Raw genomic sequence first — 26,252 nt, forward strand, 5'->3', positions numbered from 1 at the left:
AGGTGCTACAACCATCTTTTGATATGATTTGGCATGGAGAGAAGAACAGGTGGAAAGCCAACCTGATGTGAACAGCCCCATCACTGGTCCAGTGGGCTGACAGCATCTCTCTGCAATGCACATGTAGTGACTTTGGAGAGCGGCCCTCATTTCATTCGAGGTGAAAAGGACAAAATACAAAATGTACTTTCCATTACTGAATTGGTGTTATTGACAGGGATAGTTGATAGGGGACAAACACCTGTCTAGCTGAGGCAAGAGAAGGAAAAAGCCCACTGAGAGGTAGTTATTCCACACCCACAATAGGCAGCTCAACCGCATCTGCCACATATGGAAAAATAACAAAAGACAACAGGTTGGGGTTTTTTTAAAAAAGGTCAGCTTGTATTGAAAATATCTCTGTAGAAACACCTGTAATACTACAAGGTAGTACCAATACAAAACAGATCAATATTAACTTTCTTTAAACTGTTAAACTTTATTATAAATTAAAATTTCTTTACAAAAAATTGCACATAATTGACCACTCTTAGGTTCTGATGCACTGGCATTTGCAATAGTTTCTTTAATCTTCAAGTTTAATAGTCTCTGCCGTGAGTCCAATGCAGAAAAGGGCAGTAAGCAACCCTCTTAGAGCCTTCAAGTGCAACAAGCATACTTGTGGCCACGGCAGTTACACTTCCCTTAAGAGCGGCTGCTTTTGTTTTAAATCCTGTAATGAAAAAGTCTCAAAAAAGGTTTAAAAAAGGAAAAACCCAGAATGGACTACTTGCTTTTTACTGTAAACACAGCCCAGTAAATTAATCCCAAACACAGATCTCTCAGGCATCAGCGAGAGTGTCAAGTGAATCAGGAACAGCAAAACAAAGAAAACAGAAAATAAAAAGAGAACATAAAAAAATAATGTCTGTCATTTTGATTAACTATACTTACGTAGATGATGTTATGAGAATCTGGCAGGGCCCAGAAGAAAGGCCAGACAGGGAGTTCATTTTTCCAGAGGAGGGTCACGTTAATTGTTTCCAGGTTCAAGGAAAGCAGATTGGAGACTTGATATGCTCAGCAATACTCATCTGCCTTACACAGATCTTAGGCATGGATCAGCCTGAAGAACCATTCAACTGATTTTGGCATTTAATATGACTTATGGCTGACCGTACCCAGCGTTCAGTGATTCTTGCTTTCTGTTCTGTAAGTGTTTAAATTTAAAAGCTCATCTAGGCTGACTCCAACCTCTTGGCACTTGGAAACTAGTTTTCTCAGGTTATCAGTTTTACCTCCTCCTGATGCTTCAAACAAGAGTTGCTGTAAGAGATGGGGAAGCAGATATAAGATTTAGCCAGAGCTTGAGCATCACCACATCTATGGATATGGGATATGCAGAAAATTTATATGAAACCTCAAACTAAATCATAAGGAGAAAACATTACATCTTTCCACAGTGTTGCACATAGAGGTAACTTCTGAAGGGCTCTCTGATATAAATGATGGACCTGTAAAATAAAGACAAGTATTAAAAGTCGGCACAATTTCATGCACTAAAAATGAGTGATTTGAAGCACAAAAATCTCCTGCAATAATTCTTAAAATCTGCTTTTAAAGAAGTTTAAAAATCAAGCATTAAATTGGTACCAAAAGCAAAGGCAAGGTTATGTCTGACCTTAATTCTGACCCTTGTATGCACATGATTAATTGCATAAGGGCATTCTATTTTTCTTCACAAGACTCTTGCCTCATTCATTGCACAGGATGGAACACGCTCAGGGAATGAAGCAGCTTACTGAATATTTCTCTTTCACCACTCAATATGTAGTCTCAAGGCCTTGCTTATTGCATACCATCCCAGCTCTGCAATGAAAATAACTGTTTCATAGGGTTTTCTTTTCCTTCAGCACCTATCTGCCTGTGCTGTAAATAATCAGTATGTCTTTGCAATACTCTAAAAATAAAAAGTGTTCTACCATTTTATGGTTAGAAATAGGACCAAAAGATTTAATACTAGTATTTACTCAAGTCTTCTTCAACTACTGGCATCTAAAGTACCAAATTTCATCAGAGAGTCATTAGGAGAGGTATTTATTGGCATTTTAAATACTCGTACCTATTTTTACATTCTTTTGGCAAACCTTTACATGATCTGATGATGGGAATAAGTGACAGGTTCTCCAGGAACAGGAAATCCAGAATCTGAATCATAATTCAATTTTAAAACAATATACTACTTGTTTACTAGAAAAGCCAGTTATCTGGAATAGTCACCGATTGGTGTAAAAAAAGTTTTAAGTGCTCACTACATCCCAAAGTAAGCACCCCCCCAAAAAACCCAACTGCACCGTGTGCACAGTGATTTTACTCCACACTGTATATTTAGCCAGGTGGTTGCAGAAGAAAACCACAAGATGACTTCTGGCTGTAATCCAGCTACAGTGTTTTACATATGCCTTCATTCTAATTGGTTTTCTTCATGGACCCTCTTTTTGAGTAGTTTGAAACCTATTTTTCTAACTTTCTAACAACACAAAGCAGGGATCTTTTAAGTCACCAGCCTCACTACAGGCAGCTCCTTACAATATATTCCATCTAATACAATGACTGAAGCAGGGATCTGTGACTAATTAGCAATTACACCAAACCATCAACACAGAGACAGAATTAAGGTTCAATAGGCAATCATGCCTTTGATATCTCCTAACTTTGAACTATTTGATATTACTAACCAAGCAACTAACTGCCTGCTTGGGGAAGTTTCTTTTTAAACATTCTAGGAGACAGTAAAAATGAAAAAAGATTTCATATGCGAGTCTAACAATAGCCATGCTACCCATTATGGATCAGTTAAAGCTTTAACACTGTTTCAAAAGAAAGACTGCTGACAGAGAAGAAGCCACCTCAAGAATGACACAAAACAGGATACAGCAGAGAAGTCGCTCAGAAACACCACAAAAAAGCAGGGAGTCACAATCCCAGAGCCTCATGATCCCCCCCTCAATAACACCGCATCTTTCCACAGGCAGGGGAATATTTTGAAGGTGACAGCAACAATACCAGGAAGATCCATTCTGCTTGAACTGAAAAGTGACTCAGTTGCTTGCCAAAAACCTCTTGTATTTGCATACAGAGTGATAAAAGTATTTCCCTCCCCAAAGTACCAATGCATAAAATTGTTATTTTTGGAGAAAAAGAACTGATGCCTTTGGCGGGATCAGGAACTACTCGAATTCTCTACATACATTGCCTTGGCAGACCCACCTTTCCAACTACTAAAGAGAGTTGTTAGCATCTTCCAGCACAACAATCCTTCCTTCCCTCTACTGTATTTTAAGAGCTGGTGATCTCCTCCAGATAAAAAAAAAACCCAGACAAACAAGAGTTGGAGAAGAACACAGGCCCCCTAGTAAGCAAGAGACACGCACAAACAGTATGCACAAGTATTCATGATATAACCCATTCTACCTTGATTGCCAAAAATCTTTCTCACCCTTCAGGCAAATGCTTCGGAGTTAATAGATAGAGTATTTCAACTATCTAGAAATCTTGGATTTAAGAGATGACCATTGCTTTGGATAAAGCCAAGGTATGAAAAGTTTTACAGGATTTTGTAATTACTCATTTTAGTAAGCTGTGTTGACTTACTTCTCTTTGTCCCATTAGAAAGCATTCGGCAGCAATGGCTCTGAGGAAAAGAAATATATAAAAATATTTATTCTTGAATTATTTTAAATGCCATTAGTGGCAGAATACTGACTATGGAATGGAATTACAAATTCCTTGAGAAGAAACTGACTAACTTCCAATGATGTTAATCTACAGTGAAAAGATAAAAATAGCCATTTTTTAAAAACAACCTTACATGAGCAAGACATTTCAGTGGTTCCCCATTATGAACAAACACTGAAGAAAAAGATCAGTTCAGCATCACTGGATAATGGAGATTACTGCTATTGTGATATATAAAGGGGAGGGTAGAGAGGAGGAGACAGAAGTCAATAGTTGAATTAAAAAGGCAACTTGTAAATACATCATTCATATTTATCTACGTAATAGCCATTCACGTTTCTCATTTTAAAGAGGTGACAGTACCTCTGTCTGTTGTAACAAACAGTTGCTGTTTAAATAAGCAGCTAATGAAAGAGACTTCCAGCACAAGCCCAATTGTAAGGACGTTTCAGATTTACCTTTGTGATGTAAACCTTATAAACAAAAGCAATATCTATGAAAACAGATGTATGACTGTTGCATTACATTTTCCAGATGGCCAGGCATGTTGGGATATTATATGTAAACATCTTGGCTTGCAGTTTCAGAATTTGAACATTGCTCTCCTCCCAGTATCGCAGAAGCAGTCTGTAAAAGGCATTCATGAGAAAGGAACACTGTTCTAATCACTGGGAACAGAAAAGCAATCCAAGATACAAACACATTACACAAAATGTATTATACTTAACCTGAGCCAAGAGTTACAAGTAGGAAAAAAACCCAAGCCACCGTATACAATAATGACTGAACATGCTCTCAGAACAAAACAAAAAAGTTAAGATACACTTCCAGAGAATAATCAGTAAGTGTGAAACCAGATAAGAAATACGATCTTGGCACATTGCAAGATCCATTCTTAGCATGCACAAGGTAACTGTATATTTGAAAGCAGGCTAATTAGTCACGTGGCTAGGAGACACTGTTCAGTCAGTTCTGCTCACCCATTTCACATAGTATCAACATTGTCTAAGGAAGCTGCAAGTGCCATCTAGACAGAATTGCAACTTGGTTTAAAATGCAGCCATTCAACTTCGTGTGCCAAAGGTAGGTTGTGTCGTACCGTCCCCCATGCCCCCAACTACACACACCACTTATTTCAAGACTTGCTTCGAATTCTTTGGGATCACTGTTGATGATGAACAATAAGCTTTTTGGGACTTTTCAAAAATTATTTGATCAAATGTTCATGAGTTCACTGCAGCTGAATACAGTAAAACATGGACTCTGCTCCTGGAAGAGTGCATTTTGAAATACTGTTCAAATAAAAATCAATGCAATGCTTACATCAACTGCTTCTGTTTCCCATAAGATTTTTTTTTCCCAAAAAATTAAGAATGGTTTACCTTTGCTAAATAATTGTCAGGTTAAGCCTTAAGGTAGCACTGTTACACACTGGTGTATCCATTTTTATTGTTCTATGCTGGAACTGTACTTCTATTACATCATTAAGTAACAACAGGATTTTAACAAGTATCTGACATTTCTCTACACGCTTGAAATTTTGACTATTTGTATTCATTATATACAATGCATAGTTAATTTCTGTATAATTATAACCTTTCTGCAGATAGAACAGAACCCTGTCAAATACAAGGAAGACTGAGATGATGTTGGAAGGCACAATATGCCTCAAGCAACATGCAATAATAAGAGTTTTACTTTTGTAGTAGAAAGCAAATCATGCATGTCTTGCACAAAAAAAATGTAGTTATGTTAACCAGCTGTTTGTCTTGATTACAAGTATTTTTACATACCTCAGTGCAAGTCCAGGATTAGTAGGCATGGTAGAACAAAACCGTTCCAAGGTTTTGGAATGTTGAGATTTTGGAATGCAGCTCAAATAAAAAAGAATTACCTGTAGAATTTGAATTATAAACATGAATTTACCTTATAGCTGTCTAATTTTGCTAAGAATAATGGAACAATAAGCTATGAACATTATGACTCAAGTGAGTTACCACCTACAAACCCTATCCCTCAATAGTACAGAAATCAACTTGTGTAACAAAAAGTTAGTGTCAAGTTGTTAACACCGCGTATTTTATTCCTTCTAGCCTGCACTTAGTGCAGTAAAGAGAAGTGCACTGGATGTTAGCAAAATGGGACCCAGGACTTCCATAAGCTTTATTCTGTCTAAGTGCTCAACCTGTTTTTACTCCTACTTCTACATAATTTCTTCTGTTTCTTAACCACTGTAATTTCTATGATCAAAACTGACAGCTTAAATACTGCTTCCATCTGCCAGCGTTACAGCTCTGCAAACCCCTCTTGCTTGTCCATCTCCTCCCTCCCTTACACATCTTCTCTCTTCTCCAGGATAGAATAGTTTGCCATTAACAGCTGTATTCACAGTATTAAAGCATGCCATAATAAAATTTCTCTTTGCCTTACACACCCTTTATTCAGAAGGTCACTGCTAGACAGCCTTCCACTCAGGACACTACTCTCCTCACACTCGTTTCTTTTTCTAATTCCTAGCTCAGTGTTCATACACTATTAGTGCCATATTTGAACAAGTAAACGCCATGTACCTGCTAAAAGGTCATCAGTCTCTTTGTTTAATCAAAACTGTCCACAGACACATTTTTACCTTATTATGAAACTCATAATTGGTCCAATAATCAGCAGTACTAAAAGGAATTGGGTATCGTGTGGGGACTGTAACCAGACATCTGTTCACTAGGTCAGTAAAAAGCTTGAATTCTTGAACTTTGTTGTTGGATCCAACAACTTTGCTATTGATAAAAACAAGGTAACTGGAAGAAAAAAAAAAGAGAAAAAAGATAGTTCTGGTAGCCTTTACTCAGTTTTGATATTAATTTACTTTCCTTCCTTAAGAACTTACTCCAGCCAGATGTTCTGAACAGTTTCCTGCTGCATCACTGCCCCCAGAGCTGCTTCATACGCATCCAGTGCTTCACCAACACTCGCATGGAGAGACTGGCACAAACTGTTTATATTAAAAGTTAAAAAGTGTTGTATGTCATAAACAATGCATGTTCTTACATATTAAGAGTACGAAACAATGAAGAACTTCCCATTCTGAGATGCAAGAAAAGAGTGTTGTCAGTTTAGCAGTGTTATGGACTAATTTCTCAGTCAACTTAATAAAATGGGTAAGTCTCAACTGCAAATAAATACAGAAACCACACAGTTTATAATGCAACTCTTAAACAGAAATAAAACATTGTGAGTTGTCTTCTACTCTTGTAAACTACCCTTTTACTAATAGTTTTAATAGGGATGCTCTGACTGCTACAGAATGGAGACAAGTCTTGAGCTTCCATTTGGAAAGCTCCAAAACAGTAGGTTTCGAAGTCGGATTAAAACCACTTGAGAAATGGTGTCAGACTGAGGCAACAAAATTAGTGTTCCGAAACAAATACTACTGGGGATCTGGGGTAGAAACATGCTGATGTCAGGGAAAAAGAACCTGACAAGAATAGTCAAAAAACTCTTAATTTTGTTCCATAGTTCCTCAAAGAAACACATGGTCAGACAACATATAGGACAAAGATAGCAGTAGACATATTTTTTGACCAAGTTTCAGTGAACAATCCTTACTTCCAAGTGTAAAGCAAGAGAGAAAAAAGGGAAGACTTACTGTAAGTCGTAACAGGGAAAAAAGAAAGTCTCATGAAGAGGAAAGCTACAGACATGCAAAGTGAGATTGGGCTGGTATTACTACCTTGCTACAGAACTCTTGTGACTAGGGTCACATAACTAGAGTGCCTGATTCTACTCCTGTTTTCCCCAAACACTACAAACTAAATCACCAATTTGCTACTCCTAAAAAAATGTGTGTATACGTTTGCATATACATATACACATGCGTACACACATACAATGATCTTTCCAAGTAAAACACTGTTCCTTGAGCTTTGAGGCTTTACTGTTTTCCATCTGACTATTTTCACTTGGTAAAAGTGAACTTTTATGCCTTTAGTCCTCTGTACCTGAAAAAAGGAAAGGCAGATATATAGGCCCAAATACATAGGCACTTATTGTAGCAAAATTCAACCACAGAAACACTCAATTGTTAGCTCTGAATGTAATTTAGGAACTAATTTCAAGAGCATTAATTTTCCCCTTAGAAGCAGGTGCTAAAATACAGGAGCATCTGAGCTTAAGTTAAGGTCCCTAATGACTAGACTAAACAGTGACCTGAAGTGTCTTTTTAACCTTTCTGCTATGCAAGTACCAAACTGAAAATTGAGCTTGCGAAGAGGTATGTATTTTCTAAAAACTATTTATTTAAATTGGTATTAATGGACAATATAAAAAGAAAACAAAGATAACTTAACATAAACCTTATATGAAGATTTTCTTGAAAACCATACATTCTACCTGTTTATAAGTTGTCCACCAATTAAAAACTATAAGCAACAGTGTTGAAGGAGTTCTGAGGAGTCCTCATGCAGTATCTGAAGCACTACCATCTCCACCCCTTTACTCATCTGAAAAGCCACATAGCTACTTGTGAAGATTGACAAACCCAGACCATGAAGTGGTAAACTTCTTAAACAGCCTAGGTCAGCATCTCAGCAACCACAGTTAAACTAGCATAAGTTATAGATGGCTAATACTTTGGTGCTTGCCAGTCCTGGATATTGCTGCTATCAAAAGGAATGGTGGAAGAAATAAAGGAAAAAAAAGATTGTGTATACATGACAAAGATCTGTCACCTTTGCAATCTCTTGCAGAGGAAAAGGTCGCTTTGCTGTATTACTTTGCTACAGAGGGGCACCTGTGACTAGTCCCAACTTTTATAGTCTGCTGATAGTAGCTCCATAAACAGCTGAAACTGGATCAAGGAAGGTGGGGAGACTAGGGCTAAACAAAGTTAAACAGCATGGGGCAAACTACTGTAAAATAAAAAGGAAGACAACTGAAAGCCAGAGCACCACTACTAGTAGTGGGAACCTAAAACAAAACAAAAAAATCATTTTGTGAGATGAACACACCTGTTACTGTTCCCATAGGATAGAATTTCTGAAAGATTTCTCAAGTGGAGAATTTAAGTTGATGTGCAATGCAGTTTCATAAAATTGTATCTGTTGTGCAGCAGGAAGGTAGGTTCTCTAAGGACTAGCAGATCATTTATTGAAAGAACCCAAAGCAATATAACATTCTGCTTTGGAAAAAGACATTTACTCAGACCCAATAGCTGTTTCTCAGAAATACTTTAGAAAGTCTCACCAGTAGATCTGCCACAGATATGGGATTTGCTGGTTTACAACATCATCTGTAAGGTGTTCTTTATAGAGAGGTGATGTAAACTCAATTGGCATTGGAAAATTCAAGAGGTATCTACAAGAGAAAAAAGTAGCAGTAAATGAATATTCCTCTACATGGAAGATTCCTATGTGGACGTAAGACTTAGTTCCAAAATCCAGTTCATGGGACATACTAAAAAAAAGCACTTTTCCTAGATTTTAGTTTAACTCTATCCAGCTACAGAAAGCATTACACAGAAACATAGAAAGCATTTACTCCCTCCTTACACAGAAAGTTAAATGTTACTTTATACCTCAGGCTTCCCCTTCCCCACTTAAATACATCAAGTAAGGTACAGTCATCTACATACACTCAGCTAACCAGCGTGGCCAGTTGTAATGGAAACACCTTTAAATTGTTGTAACCCAGGATTTGAGCTACACGTTATGGGAACTGCTATAGCAGGAACCCCTTGTTGCTAGACAGGCTAGGAGCAAAGGGAGGAGGTCACTGCAATGTTAAACCTTATAACCTGGCCCAAAAGGGGGCAGGGGTGGAGACTGCAATGGTTCCACCTTTGAAGTGTTGTATCCCTTGATTTGAGTTGCATGTTATAGGAATTACTACAGCAGGAACCACCTGAACCACTGAAGGACAAGCCTTACAAGAAGCAGTGCAAGTCCAGCAGTGACCCAACCTGTGCTGGCTTTGGTGCCCAGTAACTCCACGTACCACCACCTCTCCTGTGCTCATCAACCACCACAACAGATGGAGCCTGAAGTCATGGATTAAATTAACTCAGTGGACATCTGTGAACATTTTAAAGATACTTTACAGGGCCAGTCCATAGAATAAAGGAATGATATCTGTGTATTATGCCAAAGGATGGAAAGGGTGGGGGGGGTGGCTGGTGAAGTTGTCTTGAACAGTGCAGGACCTGAGCATGACATAAGTGGTATGGAGGAAGGGGTGGAGAATGTGGTTTTGGCTGGGATAGAGTTAATTTCCTTCACTGTAGCTGGTATAGTGGTGTGTTTTTGATTTGGCATGAGAAGAACGCGGATGGCACACTGATGTTTTAGTTGTTAAGTAGCAGCTAAGCGTCCCTAACTAGTGCCTGTATTAGTCAAGGACTTTTTCAGCTTCCCATGCTCTGCTACGGTTTCAAGAAGCCAGGAGGTGAGGTGGCTCAGCCAAGGTAGCTGATCCAAACTGACCAAAGGGATATTCTATACCATATGACATCATGCTCAGTATATAAAGCTGGGGAAGAAGAGCAAGGGGGTGGGGACACATCTGCAGTGACAGCATTTGCCTTCCCAAGTAACTGTTACACCTGATGCAGCCCTGTTTTCCTGGAGATTGCTGAACACCTGCCTGCTGATGGGAAGCAGTGAATTAATTCCTTGTTCTGCTTTGCTTCTTTTACTTTTTTATGTAATTATTGTTATTATTACTATTACTGTTTTGCTTTACCTATTACACTTTTACCCTTCTGATTCTCTCTCCCATCCTGCTGTGGGGGAGTAAGCAAGCAGCTGTGTGGTACTTAGTTGCCAGCTGGGGCTAAACTACAACACCAGTACTAATTTTAAAGTAAACAGATGCAAGCAGAAATAAAATCTAAACACGTAACTTGGAGATAAAAACATTTCAAAACCTCATCTGCATAAGCTTTAGCACAGGTCTTCCTTTGAAGGCCTTCAGAGGCATCTATTTTGACTATAAGGAACTTGCATATTTCAAAATGACAGTCTCTCAGTTAGGTGCTAAAATTCAAGTGGAAAATCAGCATGCTAGATAGGAACCTGTGCCTTTTCAGCAATAATAATCTGCTGATTAACAGCATGCTGGACCTCTGGATTGTGGTCTTCTACATGTGCCTAAATATAGTGGTTTAGGTTATGTGATTTTAGGCTCCTAGCTTTTGCAGGGGAGAGGGGGCAGGGGAAACACCAACAAAAACAAACACCCTCCCTGAAAAACCCAAACCAAACAAAACATCAACAACAAAAAACCAAAACCAAACACCCACATCTCTGGCATACATGATAGATTTTCATTCCCCAAATCCAGACATAAAACTTGCTGGCTGTTTCATCTTCAAATGCTTGTGGTTTTACAATTTAGTGCATAAGCACAAACAACAAGTACAAGCCTTATGAACTATTAAATCATAATTTACTGAAGTTTTAGCAAAACATGCCAAGCTAAAAATAGAGGAGTTTAGAAATTTCTAGACTGTCTTGTTTTTCAAGAAAATTTAAATTGAAAATTATTCTAAGTGTACCTTAAGAGATCCATGGGACCATGCTGTTGGCATGTATTCTCAAAGAAAGCTGCCACAAAATCTTGCAACAGTGGAAGAATACTGCTTGACCTTTCCTGTTTTGGGATTTTATTTTTTAAAAATAGAAAAATTAAAATGAGACATCAACCTGAAAATAATAAGAACAATTTAAGCACAAAAAATAACAAGTGGTATGTCTATCTCTGCAATGATCCATTGTCTTCATTCTCTCAAGAATGAAGTCTAACTAGGTCAGTCAGCAGATAGCAGAAAAAAGCTGAAAACATATTACATGATTTACTGTTAATGTGTTAGTCTTGCTTAAGGATATTAACACTGGATTAGAACAATTCAAACTATAAATTTATGATTTTGTATGATTCCTTTGATTATCTTTTAATCATGTCATTAATCTTGCCAATTCTATTTTTCCCATCTATGTAAAGAAGTACTGGACATTACAACAATATCATGAAGAATTAATTTGATAAGTGTTTGAAGCAACACACAAACCCCAAACTTTTTATAAAGCCAGCAGACCAACAAAATGAGTTTTGAAGTGGAGTATTACCTGTGAAACAAGGAATTTGCACAACTGATAAAAAATTTCTGCATTCTGAGGATTCTTCTCAAAAGCTCCAATCCACACTTTGTAGGCATTGTCACTCTGCTCCATCTGCAAATACAAGGTGGCCAAACTCTCCAAGAGCTGACAGTTGGTAGGGCAGAGCTCCAATAAAGATCTACAAAGGTCTGCAGCAGACTCCCACCTTAACAAAAAGTAAAGGTAAGTTTTCACAAAAGCAGAGTTGTGTACTCCAAATAAGAATGCCTTGAAACAACTTACCTTTCAAGAAGTTTCAGTAAAGCTATCATGTTTCTGTAGAGAGGAAAGCAGGTAGCTATTCTTTTATCAGCCTCAAGGCTTTCATCAGTGCATGTTTTGACTGCATCTTCAAAACAAAAGTATAAAAATCAAGCCTTTAGACCTCAAGCAAGGTCACCGTTATTCGAAGCCTTAACATAATGAAAAGTCTCATTTAATATAATGAAAAATACAGAACTGTAGAAAGATATTTCCGAGTGCTGCTTTTGCAAATTATTAAAAAAACCTACCATCTTTAGAAAAGCTTTCTTAAAACAGCACCACAGTCCAAAGACATAGTCTTTCAGAAGTTTCATCCCTTGTTCATTTAAAAAATAGAAAACATCCTACCAGTGAAGTGTTAAAGCCACATTACAGATAGCAGTGGATCACTATTTTTGAAACTACATTCCAGGATTTCCAGCATAGCTGCTCAAAGCTATTGAGACAAAGGCTAGTATAGGATATTATTTTTCTTCTCAGCATAATAAAAAGTTACCCAACAATGAACACCCCATAATAAATGCCCCATTATCATGGCTAGACTGCCTTCACTCCCACAGTTGGGCTAATCAATCTACCCTTGATTATTTCCACAGTGTTACCACCTGCAGCATTCTCAGTGGCAATTCAACGTTGTTGCTGGCTAAGTATTGACATTTAGACAGCTCTATTATAAAGTCTACGTCTGGCAGCACCACAAGTCAAGAATTCAATTTTTTCTAGTATCTTCATTTTACATCTTAAGAAAAATAATTCAGTTTACTTAAACTCTGAATGAAGACAAACACATACATTAATTTGCCTCTTCTAAGGAAACACACTAATCTTCCAGGAAAGTAACTTTCTGATAGACACATCCCATCGAAGGGAGGAAGGGTAAGAGAGAACAACAGGAGCTTGGCTTTATGCTTGCATAAGCCCAAGAAAACTAGCACTGCCATACTGTCAGAAGGCACTGGTCTTTTTCTCTGAACTATAATATTCTATCAAGATAAAGCTACAGCTTTGAACCACAGATGAAAAACAGTGTGTGTGTGTTAAGTACCCGAGTACATGGACTTTCCTCACTGCTCAGTTCAAGTCAAGATGAAATATCCACTGGATTAATCCCAATTGCTTAACACAGTCATCAGCAAAACCGCTTTGCCTTGAAATTCCAAAAGTTGGATAATATTTCCTGATTTACAAGTGAGTAATGTATTAAGTAGTTTAACTCCTTAATCTTACCTTCAAACATAGCTAACAGCGTATCAGGATCAGTCTTCACATCTTGAACTGTTTGCCATGGTATTAAAAATGGTTCTTTGTTCATGATCCTTGAAGGGCTGACGTTAGCTGGATCATAGAACTTGACTGGGAGAATGCCGAATTCAGTTAGATGTATGTAAGCCAGCCAAGCCAAGCAACGGTCACTTACAGTAAGGCGTTCTGATATTATCTTTTCATTTGCTGAATTTAAAGCATTCTGTAAAGGTTAAAAGAAATAATTATATTCTAACCACAAAATCTTTAACATCTAAGAATGAGAAAAGGAAACAGGAAGAATAATTTCAAATATTTTCCATAGAAAAGACAGGAACTAATTCTTTATGTCAGTCATGATTATATTTGGCTTATGTGATTGTTTGACTGTATTCAAATTGTATGCATAATTTCTAGTAACAGGTTTAGATAACTGTAGATTATTATTTTCAAAAGTGAACAGAGATAGACTTTGAAAACATGCATCTCCCAACATGTGTTCCATTTTTCTACATAATTCTTGGACAATTACTTCCAGTTGCATAGAAATAATACATTAGCTCTAGAGACAACTCAACTAGAAGTTGGACTCAGCTTGCTATATCCTACCGAGTTTGGGGTTTTTGTTTGTTGGTTTTGGGTTTGGTTTTTCTCATTATTAAGTTCTAGTTATCCAGCTACTAAGTTACAGCTATGCAAGTCTTCTGAAAGCACCACCATCTCTAGACATATTGTTTAAAAAAGTGTGTTGGAAACATTACTGAGAACAAGGATACTGCTTCAAATTTTCCTACCAGTCATATGCAAAACTAGAATAGCCCAGTTAAATCAGCAGATCCCAAATAAAAATCATTAGTGCATGCAATTAGACAAAATCTAAATACAATTGCTCCTAAAGCAGAACAGAACCTCACAGCTAGTGATGTGCCAACATTTATCTGGATGAATGCAGTATAATCAGAGAATGCATTTTCAAGGGAATGAAAGTACTTGTAAATTTAGACAAAGTTCAGCAGGAGACTTGTCCCGTAATAGGCTAAAACTGAAGCTTCAAAAACATGTCACTTATTCACCCTCCAAAATATTTACTTTTGAAAACTTGAAAGCAAATTTTCTAAGAGACACATTGCTACTTACTCTGAAGTAGCATTTACTTACAAATTATCTTAAATACAGTTAAATAATCTCTCCTCAAGACATTCTTTGCAACTACACATTTCAGATTAAAAATGTTTGGTTTTGTGATGATGCTTTGGAGAAAGGTAAGAGAAACCAATTTATGTTATTCTCCCATATACACTGAATTTCCACGTCAATTCAACAGAAGCTGAGTTTTTTCTCCTTTTTTTGTTCATTCAAACATTCAAAGTTACATTTACCAGTACTGCTGTGTTTTGAATAGCTTTTGGGGGAAGTCTACACAGAATTACACTTCTCTATTTAAACTAGACATAGAAAAAGCATGACGACCTTAAACCACACAACTGAGAAAAATGTTTTGGGGTGTAGCAAGCAACAGGTGCCACCTGCTGGTAGGAATGAAAAAACTTGTAACTGAAACTAGAGCCGCTCCCACTTTTACTCAGAACTGGTGTCAGCACTCAATTTCCTACCTTCATCCACTACTACTGGATACAGAACAGTAAAAGTGACCTAAATTCTTTCTACAGTCACAATAAAAGCCTGAGATAACTCCATGACTTTGGAGTTCATGGGATCAGTAAAGTCTGATTTAACAGTCACCAAGATGTGGAGCAGGGCCATACTGTTAGATAACATCATATTATGTTCTTTCCCAAGAACTACTGGTTTGGTAATTTCTGCAGCAATGAACATCTGAGTACCTGAGGCAAATCATTATTCACTGGCCCTTCACTGCAGAATAGTGTTCTATGGCTTACCAGAAATCAAGCAGTAAAGCCATTTCCTGGGAATTATTTTGAGACGCAGTGGTCTAGACTATTAGCTACACAAGCAAAGCAAAACAGGTAACAAAAACCCCAAAAGTATATCCAAATTTTACAGTGGCATCGTATCTCAAAACAGAAGTCTCTAGGAGAATTGCTTCAAGCAAACAAAGCAAGCAGCAGTTCTTCTGAAGTTGACACTATCAGAGTCACAAGTGTTAGAAAGGTGAAGGTATGAAGACAATTCCTGGGGTGGTAACCTGGAAGTTACCTGCAGCAGAACAAGAGCATTCTGATGTCTTCCTGTGAACAGGCTTAAGTGAACCCTGTACAGGAGAGTCTCCAGCAGCTGAAAGGACACAAGATTTGGATTTTCTTCTCCCCCTGTCACTTCCATTAGGAACTGTATCATCCTCCCACATACGTAGTCTTTTCCATCAAAGGAATTCTCCAAATTCAAAAACTAGAGAAAATTCATATTAATAATAATAATAATCAGAACACTAGTAAAGCTTCTAGGTTAAAATTTAAAATCAAACAAACTTCGGATAATGTCTTTGACTGCCTTATGAAACATATTTCCCTCCTTCACACCAAATTTCCCCATCAAACTTCAAAAAGTACTGTTCAAATATTAAAGATCAAATAGTCAAAGTTAATTTTTGCAAGCTTAAGTAAAAAAAAAAAGAAATGTAACATCTTAATTTTAAATAACACATTACCTGAGGAAAAGTGATGATTTCTACAAATATCCTGCAAACAGAACTTTGAATCACTTCATTTTCTGAGCAACTTTTGCGTTTTCAAAAAGCTATAGTGTTTTTCGTTTCACACTTTCCCTGTCACACGTACTGGTTTTCTACAGTAGAAAATGCACACTTACATGAACATTTCACATATACTTTTTTAAAAACTTTTTGTCTGTCTGTTTTACTTACTGTCCACCAGATTTGATAAGAAGGAGCATATTCCACTGCTGTTTCACACATTTCCTGTATCTCTTCCTTGGTTCCTCTTTTTGAGAAGAGTCTGAGGTAATGACACCAAATTTCAGAATTTTCTTTGTTGTTCTCAAGGGCTCGAGCCAAAACGTTTAAAGTAGAATCTAAACACTCAGACGATGAGCTGTAAAAGTTCAAAATATTAAAAACCTCACATCAACTGTGTTAATACAATAACTTACACAGTTTCATACATGAAAAATGGATGCCTATAATTAGAATGGAAGTGACACACAGACTCTTAACATGCAGTGTTCTTTACTATGAAAGTTTCAAAGTTTCAGTAAGTTTTCATCCTTCAAAGGTTAAGTGCAATTACCATAGTGCATGGAAAAATAAGTTTATTCAGAAAAGAGCATCAATTCAAATAAAATTTCACTTCACAAATAAAAGTCCACTTCAATTGAAAGTGGGTAGGCAAAAGTCTCAATCTGCAATCATATAAAGGCCTTAAAATCACACAGACTTAAAAACTACTAGATTTCTAAGATTTGGTAAAATAAGTTAGAATATTTTTGTCACATATTTAATTTACTTTCTACAGTCAAATATAAGCCTTTATTTCAGGTCTCTATGCATGTCATGCAGGTTTTCTTTTTTCAATGGTTTAGAGGCACGGGAGACTGTAGTTTTCAAGATACCTATCATGAGATGATACCAGCAAAGTAATACAAGATTAGCTCAAATAACCGACTATTGCAAAACACAGAGCTGAGCTTTAATTCATAAACAAACTTCTGTAAAACCACTGAAAGCTTCTGAGGCCACATTTATTCTGAAAACATCTTTAGAAATTACTTTGCACAGGCATTTATGAGAGGACATGCACATGTCCGAAAAGAAAACTAATACAGTTCACCATGTGTAAGTCTGAAGCCTTCCCAACCCCTTCTGCCACCACTGCCACCTATAAACCACTCAGTTTCTTCAGTCCTGAGGCACGGGAGAAATGGGGCATGCGGGTGTTTTAAGAAAAGGATGCATTATCTTACTTTAGGTTTTCTCCCTTCTTTTCTTGGTCTTTTTCTAAGTATACTTGTATTTCGCAAGTGTGCTCCTCTCATCCTGCCACTTGCTGGTAGTATCTTATTTGAGTACTGGCCTTTCCAGTTCTACCCCATCTAGTGATCAGGCAGCTATTAATATAGCTGAACTTCTGCTACATGTTGCATTAGCCACAGTTTACACATGGCTTTTAAAAGAGAACTGGTCCTCTCTATTTCCTTTCCTCCCTGTTGCAGCTGCTTGAGCCAGTACCTCACTACTACAATTGAAATCAGTCTCTAGAATGAAACCACCATGACAGAATTCCTACTGAAATTATCTGACTGCCAATAAAAACATGGCAACCTGCAGAATAATTTAAAGAAACAGAAAAGAAACTAGAGAAACTTAGAAATCCAGAAGTGAAAAAAATTACAGTAAAAAACTGACTGCACAACTGGACCATTTCTACAGGGATAAAACCATATAGCAGAACTGTTCTTATAAGAAAGCTTTCTGATGAAAGTAGTTTCAAACATTATTCCAAGCATTCACTCTATAAAGGATAAACTGATTTGAGTTTATTGGTTCACTACTTTATCACTGGAAGTAAAACATTCCACTGTAATCTTGGGAATACATTAGGTTGTGCACTCTCAAACACCAGCAGTTATTTCTCCCACACTACTTTCCAGCAACTTCCGTTCCGGATCAGAACCTACCTAAAGGTAAGCCATCAGTATAATTTATTACTTACACACTATATTGCATAAAGTAGGAAGACTAATCTATTTTTAATCTACTTCTATTTCATAAATTATTTGTGGCGTTTGTTGAAGAAAATTCTTTACCATCAGAAAGGAAACTTAATCATAGCAGCATGGGTAAAGCACAAAATGAAATCTAAAATGTAGCAGACTTACCCTTCATTTTGATTCAGGTATTTGTATGCAAGTTTAATCCATAGCTGTACATCACAGGGGTTTTCTTGGACACTTGCTTCCAAGTTGGAAATGTCATCCGTCTCACTTGTAAAATACCGGACATCATCTGGAGTCACTACGGCATCAAGAACTGGAACTCTTTTTTTATGTTCTGTGGGATGTGCTGCAAATAAAAATAAAGAAATGTTTCTTTTCAAAACAGAAGTCACCTGTAAGATTAGAACTCACACAAGGGGTGGCATTTATATATTTCAAGTATAGCCATTGACCAGAGCAAAATACGGTTATTTCAACATCTTCTAAAACTTAGAACTGTGTAGCCTGTAGAAAACTAGTTATATTTCAAGTGCGAAGGCAAGAAAAATAGCAGTAAAAGGCTGCTCTGATCAACAGGCACTGATTAAGGCAGTTCATCGGGCAGTATTAGGAAAGACACATGTGAAAGAAGATTTTCTCAATTCTAAGTCTCTAAAAATCCTTTTAAAGGATTTTCTAACAAATCCTAAAGCTCCCACTTGCATGAATCACATGTGAAACACTGTTGGGTTACAGATGCTCTAGCAAGCTTCCAAGTCTCAAATGCAGTTTAACAGCAGCTTTAACTCCTGACCTCAACACTAAATACTAATTGTACCAGTTTAAGATAACCAAACACATGAAGTTTTACTACTTATAGTTCTGGGAGGGAAAAACAAAAATTAAAACACACTTCCTAATGGTCTAGTGACAAGGAACTGTTTCCGTAGAATGTTTCAGCTTTATGTTCCTTTTAAGACTTCTAGTCACCATTTTTTTCCCTAAAGGCAAAAAATTCAGGTCAAATTTTACCCAAAAATGCATGCAAAATAAAGTTTGCATGCAGGAAAGAGGAAGTCATGAGAGGTATTAAAAGCATTAGTTCTCTTGAGAACCATTTCAAAAATTAGGTGTTGGGAAGAGACCGGTAGATATTTTTCCCCATACTCTTTTTTAATGACTGCCACACATTCAGATTACCATATTTAATAGGTCCAACAAACTGTTCCTCTTCACTGCTGCTACTATCTAACAGAGGTTTTCTCCAGTACTTTGGTCTCCATTTCCTTTTATCTTTCCATGTTGTAAATGGAGGTGCTGTAAACAAGCAAAGTAGTAGAAATTGTTTTAATTTTGACAACAAAAGTAACTGATCTTTGCTAACAAAGACTTCAAAGAAAAACATTCTATTTTTCTGTACAAATGTAGAAGTTTCAACACAAGTTATTTAAAATCTATTGTGTTCAAGTACATAAGTCACTTTTCTAAGCTGGACTCCAACACTATTACATTATTGCCTTAAAACAAACTCTGCTGCCTTTAATTTACCATAAGCAGAATTTATAATACTGAGATAAATAAACTAAGTAACAAAAAAATTTATTTGTTTATTAGATCATTAAGGTACTCATATAATTAAAAGAGTTTCACATTGCATTTAATCTACTAAGTTACTTACTGTGACTTTTACTCTCATTGACATTGCTGGCCAGAAGAACAGCCATCTGATCCACTGACATACGGTCTCTGTTTATACCAAAGAGTTTTTCAACGTATTTTTCTGAAAAAAGAATATTTATATCAATTTTCATTTATGTGTTAACCTAAGATAGGTAACAATAATAATTCAGCATAGGTCATGCTAAATTTATGAAATATGACTGCTTCAAGAGGTCCTACAACAAAGAAATTAAAAACTGGAAAAGTTCTGTTCAGCAACTTGCCTATACGGCAACAACACTGTTTAAGATTCCAGCTCCACAGAAACAGACTAGTCCAGTAGTTATAGTAAGAAGTGAGGAAGGGGAAAGGGAAAGATCCTATACCCGTTGCTCCCTAATCCCCTGAATCCAGCAACATTTTTTTTTGTTTTGAGTGAAATGTTCCACAGATCAATGATCTTTTCTTTCTATAAAGACACCCAGGTAACTACCCACTACAAAAGACCAAATTGAACAACTGCAGAAACCTATTTTTTCATATAGCTGTATATTATACATTGCTTTACAAATTCCTTGACCCAGAGCTTTTAATGAAAGCCATTCCCTTCAGAAATTAATCTTTTTATATAAAAGTGAACAGAAGACTCTTAAAAACCTGTGGCAGTGCTGATTTCCTCATCAGTGCTTTTTTCTGAACAGCCAATCAGTTCTAAATTGTAAGACAGAATATCCTGAAACAGCTGCTTACGGCTAAGAGTACAGTCTTTCATGTGCTGCCTGAAACAAACAAATAAGCAATTGATAGATTTATCACAGCAACAATTTAATAAGGCTTTTAACTAGAAAGTTGGTTTTAGTACATGCTAGAGTAACACATGAAGAAAATTACACTCACAGAAAACACTATAGCCTGCTTTGAAATTTCTGTTAAATATGTCTGGATCTTCTCTAAATTTAAGCCTGCATCGGTAACTTTATCGTAGTCTTCATTATTTCACTATAGCCTTACTCTAAGATAAACTTCTACACATTTGCTTTGCACTAACCCAAAACCACAGTATTTAAAACTTTCCAGTTCAAACAAGGTAGTTATAAGAATTAGGTATCACTTTGTACTTGAGAGTCAAACCGTGTTAACAGCTAAAAGCTGATCCAAAAAGCTGTCTGCCACCAAAAGTAGGGGGGGGGGGGGGAAGCTGAACTCCACTCCTATTACATTTTTCTAGTAGTCAGTAGTTTCCAAGTTGAGTTTATATTCCTTACCAATTTGTATCCATTTGCTCTTGTACCAAGTTTTAAAATAAACTGTGCAACATTGTTTAACAAACTATTTGTAATATCATTTAACACCAGGCTTCAAAGAAACAAATTTAGCCAGTATTTTCCCAGAAAACTGGAATTCTACTAGTACTATAGTATTTTTCTTACATAATCACATAATATTTGGTATATGCTTTGTTTTGGTTAGCAGCATGATACACCTCTAGCATGCTTAACAGTACCAACCACCACCTGAGGTTCCATGATGGTCTGAAGTTATGATGAAGCTGTAAAGCAAGAGCAGTCCTATCCAAACTACAAGGCAACCAAAAGGTGAAATGTTCTCTAATAGTCCATACTGCTTTTCTAAATTTACATCTAAAGACCCTCCTTTCTTCGTGGCTTAGATGAAAGAGCTTTTCTCCTACCTACCAAGTATCTGCAATTGGGTGTTAAAAATAACTTTCTTTTCTAGAACTTGGGCATAGGATCATAAATCCAGACCTTTTAAAAAAAATTAAAAACATGCTTATTTTGGTCTTTGAGTCAGATATCTAGAAGAGAGGTTTAGTTCAAACAAACAAAATTTAAAAACTCACCACTGACAGTCATCGTCATTACACGTGCCTGTTAAATCAAAACGGCAGAAACACTGTTTTGGCTCAATCATATTGCTATATGTTACTGAACTGAGGTACAATTTTTCCTTCGTTCGAAAATACGGACTAAACCTAAAATGAAACAGTGAATTTTTTTAATTAAGCTTACAAGATAAGACATCAGTTTAACTAAACAAAGTATTTTTAAAAAATAGTCATTTTCTCTATGTTAAATCTCATTATTTCCAAAACCCTACTACTAAAAGTATCACTGACGTATGAGTTAAGAGGAAGGTGAAAGCAGTGGGAGAGGTAAGGAACAAAACAGTACTTCTCAATCTAAACAAATTCTGCTCTAGCATTCTCTTTTCCCTTAGGTACAGAACTTCATTCATATAGAAACAGGAAGTGTAGTAATCATCCAGTAGGAAAAGGAAACTACTGAAATTGAATTTTAGTTTAGTTTTTTAAAAACTGCACTCATGCTCTAGTCAGCATAAGATCAGCGTCAAATGGAAGTATGAAACGAACTGTTAAAGATTAACCTGAAATAGCAGCGAAGAAATCCACATCAGATTTTAGAACATGCAAACAAACAAAAACCAGTCTGAGCTAAGCAGACCAATGCTTGTTTTAAAACTTTAGCTAAAGCTTGACAATGTCAGTTTTGGGATTTGTAGCTCCTTAAGGAATTGAAGCCATAACCTATAAAAAGGTTAAAATGAATACCCCTTTATGATGCATCCTCCATCTTCTGCTGCTTAAGAATATAGAAATAAAAAACCTGAAGCACATGGTAGGATTCTACTGCTCCAGTTTAAATACCAGACTTTAACTTTTAGAAAACAAATGTGTAGGAACAAAGCCCTCTAGTCAAAAGAGCGATGCATCAAACTCATTACACTTCCAGGTGCCTACTTTAAGTCAAGACAAACCACTGTGGTCATGCCTCTCTTACTGAGCAGGAATCCAAACACAGGTGATTAGCTCAATCTTGTCTCAGAATGCAAATTCTAGCAAAGTTTAAAGACTGCATTATTGAAATACACTTCTGTTAATTTTGTCCTGGATTTTAGATTGCTTCATACTGGATATAAAAATCCTGTTTTCAAATGCTTATTTTTCAATTTAGTTATACCAAACAACAATCCAGTTGTGGGGAACAGTACTCAACACAATATAAAAGCAGCATACTGCACAAAAGCAAGAGACACCCGCATACCAGAAAAAAACCCAAAACACCTAAAATCATTAGGTTCCCTAAATTAGGCAAAATTGTTTAAGGATTGCAGCTTCTCACTGCAACTTGTCTTTCTGTACATGCCTGGGTATCAAGGAAGAGAAGTGAAGAATACTTGAACAAGAACACACATACACAGAAGTCAAACAGCTGCTACAGTCTTCATACCTGTAGGATTTAAATACTAGAAGAGGACTATGATACGGTCCAAATGGAAATGGTTTCACTTCAGTTTGTTTGTTTTGCGATGTAACAAAATTCATGTCCACTGAAATTTCCTAGGAAACAGATAAATAGATATATAGCAATTGCAATACCACCTAATAAAGACAAGCCTTCATATTTACTTTTAAAGCATTTACCTGACCACACAACAGATCTTCCTTAGGTACTATAAAAGCAGTACTTTTCACTAGCAGCTCTTTCAAGCTGTCAGCTTTAGCATAAAGCTTTTTCAGTTCATCAACATTCAACCCAAGGAACAGCTCAGGCTCCTCTGATGCCTTTTTCGAAAGTTTGTTTATAGTTTCTTGTTTTGGAGTGTCCATGTGTTTAAGATTTGGTTTAGTGAAAGAATTAGATTCTCTGAAAGATCTCCTTCGTTCTCGGTTTGAATTAGACAGGACTTCATCATCGAAGTAGTTTTCTTCACTGTCCAAAGACAATTTATCCTGTGTAAGATCATGAAGTGATGGCTGAGGTAATGCAAATTCAGATTCCTCTTCCACATGAGGTGCAATATTTGCTTGTTCCTTGGTTTGAAGTGCACGGGCCTCTTTCAATTTCTGAATCTTCAGAGCATATTCATACTCTAGTTGCTGTAGTCGTTTTTTCTCTAGTGCAATCAATTCTGCTGAATGCTTTTTTGGACTTGATGTAGGAGAGTTCTCCAATTTCAACATTTTGCTTGGCTGAAAAGAAAAAAGTTCCCTTTATTTCATTTTCACATTTACTGATCTATTGACAGGAGGTAAGGGAAACATGGGCAAGATATATAATTCAGAGTTTATAAAAACCTGTCTTAAACTCTTGCCAGAAAAATTCAAAAAACAGCAGGAAAACCACAAAAGAGTTTGCCACAATTCAACTGGCTTGTTTGCAGGTTTTTAAAAAAAAATTACCCTACATCATGTAAGAGGCTTCAACAGGAGTTCTGGCTACATTTAAAAGGTGAGCTGTAAAACAAGTATACATGGTGGTGTTGGCAGGAGTGGGGAAAAAAAACAAAGAGAAAAATTTACAAAAAAATATTTTAGCCTCATCTTTCAAAACAACGAGATCAGATACCCACTGCAGCATCTTTGCTAGATAGTTTTAACAAGATCACTGAGGTATACAGACAGTAAAGTATTTCCTTCCTTCCTGGCATATAGCTCCTCTTATTATTTATCCATTAATTACATTCCCCGGCATAGAAATGCAGACTTTGAACAGTTTTTCTCTTTTAAATGCTTAAAGCTTTTCCCTCTGAATTCCCCAAGACAAAGGATACCAATAGGAAGATTCCTGCAGTACTTTTGAAATGTTTTCCTTTTTTCCTGAAATCCTATTTGAACTAAGTTTCCTAATCAAAACTACCGCTTCTTTTCAAGTACAGCATGGTTTAAAAGCATGCAACAGACTTACTCCAAGATGATCTTGCTCCAGTTTTCGTTTCCCAATTTCCTTACTTGCTACTGCTTTTGCTCGAGCAAGTTCTTCCCCATATTTTAATGCCAGAGCTTTTTTTACTGTAACGCGTTGTTGAACTTTATGAATCTGAAAAAAAACCACTACAGTAAGATACAAATTTTCAGATATGACCACATAAAAAATATAATCAGAAGAGACACAGGAATTAATCAAGAATTAATTCAAAAGAAAGCCTACTGCCTCAAAAAAAAAATCAGGCTTCCCATTTCAAGATATCCAGCTCCAGAAAACAGAAAAACTTCAAAATTCAAGTTACTTGTTCCTGAAGCTTCTTGAGAAACATCTTATTGGCATTCAAGATCTTCTCGGTTGCTTGTAGCTGTTCAGCCAGTTTGTTAATCTTACTTTCAGCAATTCGAACATTCTCTCTCTTCTTGGCCTCTTGTTGCAACAAATGTTTCAAGACAGATTCATCCTTCATCAACAGAAGTCTAAAGGTAGAAGAGCCATGTAACAGATTTTTTTACCAAAGGGAAATTCCTCAGAGCTATCACAGCTCCTCTGAAATACTCGCTATTTAAGAACCCAGCTCTTTTTCACTTATCAACGTTTTAAGTTTCTCCAGATAGCCTTAACATCCATGAGACAAATATTGGTTCAGCAATGTCAGTATGAAGCAGATTAAAGCACTCTAGCTGTGAGGACAGGGGAAGGTAAGCAAGTGGTGTATCTTTAATACTGATTTTAACATTAAGATATCCAAAACACACATGTTCTTACTTTCTGTTAAGTAACAGCCCAATTCTTCCTTAAGGCACATACACACATTAGCAGATTACCAGCCACAGTATTACAACACAATAGCAAAGTAATTAAATATAAAAAGCTATGCATTAAAGGAAGCAAGATAAAGACTTAGATAGATATGAATAAAGGCAGGACAGAAGAACGTCCTTCAAAGCATGTCTGACCAGGAAACAGTTTGTTCACAAGACCACACAAGTAATCAAGTGGCAATGGATGCAGAGAAGAACCATGCAAAGTGCTTGTATTTTCCACAGTAACTTGGAGGAAGAGTGATAAACATGAAGGCGGCATGCTAAGTCAGAGAAGGCGACAGGAAACAACTTACCTATTCAGCAGAAACACTCATTCATTTATATATATAAAATCAGGCATATCCCATTGAAACATGCTACCCTCAAAGTGTACTGATTAGTAAAAAAGCACACTCATTTTTTCATATTTCAGAGTTATTAGGTGGCACAGGTGATGGTCTAGTCACTGAACGTAAGCACAGCTGGAAAGAGTTTGTGTGACAATTCATACTTAGAAAATACCACACTGGCACTACAACACACAATTCCTTTTGTACAGCAATAGAATTCAAGACTGAATAGCTGAAGACAACAGAAAACCAATCATTTCCTGTACTTTAAATGCTACACATTCAAAAATTTTATCTACAATTTTCATCCTGCTAAGCAAACAAGGTAGGACTTACAACAGTGAAATATGTACCTGTTTCTCTTAAGCTTTGCTTCTGCTTCTGTGACTTGTTTCGTCACTACTGCTATTCTCCCAATTCCATCAACCTCACCATCAGAATTTGCAGGGGACGAATTGTTCCTCAGTGGATCAGACTTAATTAAGCGTTGCTTTTCACGACTAAAAAAAGATGTCAAAAGCAAATATGTTCAGTAGCTTCAACATTCCTTTTGATGTGTACTCCCCAATAGTTTTTAAATCTTCAAAAAAGTAGCAGGACAAGATTTCAAGTTAAAAGAAGAACTTTCCACAGCTGCAATCAGCTACTGTAACTCAGTTCAAATCCAAGGACTTTTAGACTACTATG

At 36.6% G+C, this 26,252-nt stretch overlaps 1 protein-coding gene across 7 annotated transcripts in view; it reads right to left on the reverse strand.

The window, feature by feature from the left end:
• Nucleotides 1-458: 458 nt before the first annotated feature.
• Nucleotides 459-26,252, reverse strand: part of ZFC3H1 (zinc finger C3H1-type containing) — a 44,092-nt gene continuing 18,298 nt past the window's right edge. For 4 of the 7 annotated variants that reach the window (XM_064449625.1, XM_064449618.1, XM_064449608.1 and 1 more), the window contains exons 12-35: nt 25,919-26,065; nt 24,714-24,888; nt 24,392-24,523; nt 23,128-23,676; nt 22,934-23,043; nt 21,526-21,657; nt 20,322-20,443; nt 19,684-19,785; nt 19,206-19,322; nt 18,189-18,372; nt 16,219-16,405; nt 15,552-15,743; nt 13,359-13,596; nt 12,111-12,216; nt 11,835-12,033; nt 11,264-11,358; nt 8,956-9,066; nt 6,602-6,706; nt 6,347-6,512; nt 5,511-5,611; nt 4,243-4,344; nt 3,634-3,673; nt 1,431-1,493; nt 459-1,305 (exon numbers count right to left, since the gene is read on the reverse strand). In XM_064449625.1, coding sequence (XP_064305695.1) covers nt 1,168-1,305; nt 1,431-1,493; nt 3,634-3,673; nt 4,243-4,344; nt 5,511-5,611; nt 6,347-6,512; nt 6,602-6,706; nt 8,956-9,066; nt 11,264-11,358; nt 11,835-12,033; nt 12,111-12,216; nt 13,359-13,596; nt 15,552-15,743; nt 16,219-16,405; nt 18,189-18,372; nt 19,206-19,322; nt 19,684-19,785; nt 20,322-20,443; nt 21,526-21,657; nt 22,934-23,043; nt 23,128-23,676; nt 24,392-24,523; nt 24,714-24,888; nt 25,919-26,065 — 3,613 coding nt within the window. In that variant the 3' untranslated portion in view covers nt 459-1,167. Of the gene's footprint in view, nt 1,306-1,430; nt 1,494-3,633; nt 3,674-4,242; nt 4,345-4,697; nt 4,987-5,510; nt 5,612-6,346; nt 6,513-6,601; nt 6,707-8,955; nt 9,067-11,263; nt 11,359-11,834; nt 12,034-12,110; nt 12,217-13,358; nt 13,597-15,551; nt 15,744-16,218; nt 16,406-18,188; nt 18,373-19,205; nt 19,323-19,683; nt 19,786-20,321; nt 20,444-21,525; nt 21,658-22,933; nt 23,044-23,127; nt 23,677-24,391; nt 24,524-24,713; nt 24,889-25,918; nt 26,066-26,252 lie in introns of those variants that run through there. The other 3 variants (XM_064449635.1, XR_010372641.1, XR_010372642.1) reach the window with 3 other exon arrangements.

Source organism: Phalacrocorax carbo, chromosome 1, assembly GCF_963921805.1.
Source record: "Phalacrocorax carbo chromosome 1, bPhaCar2.1, whole genome shotgun sequence".
NCBI classification, from domain to species: Eukaryota; Metazoa; Chordata; class Aves; order Suliformes; family Phalacrocoracidae; genus Phalacrocorax; species Phalacrocorax carbo.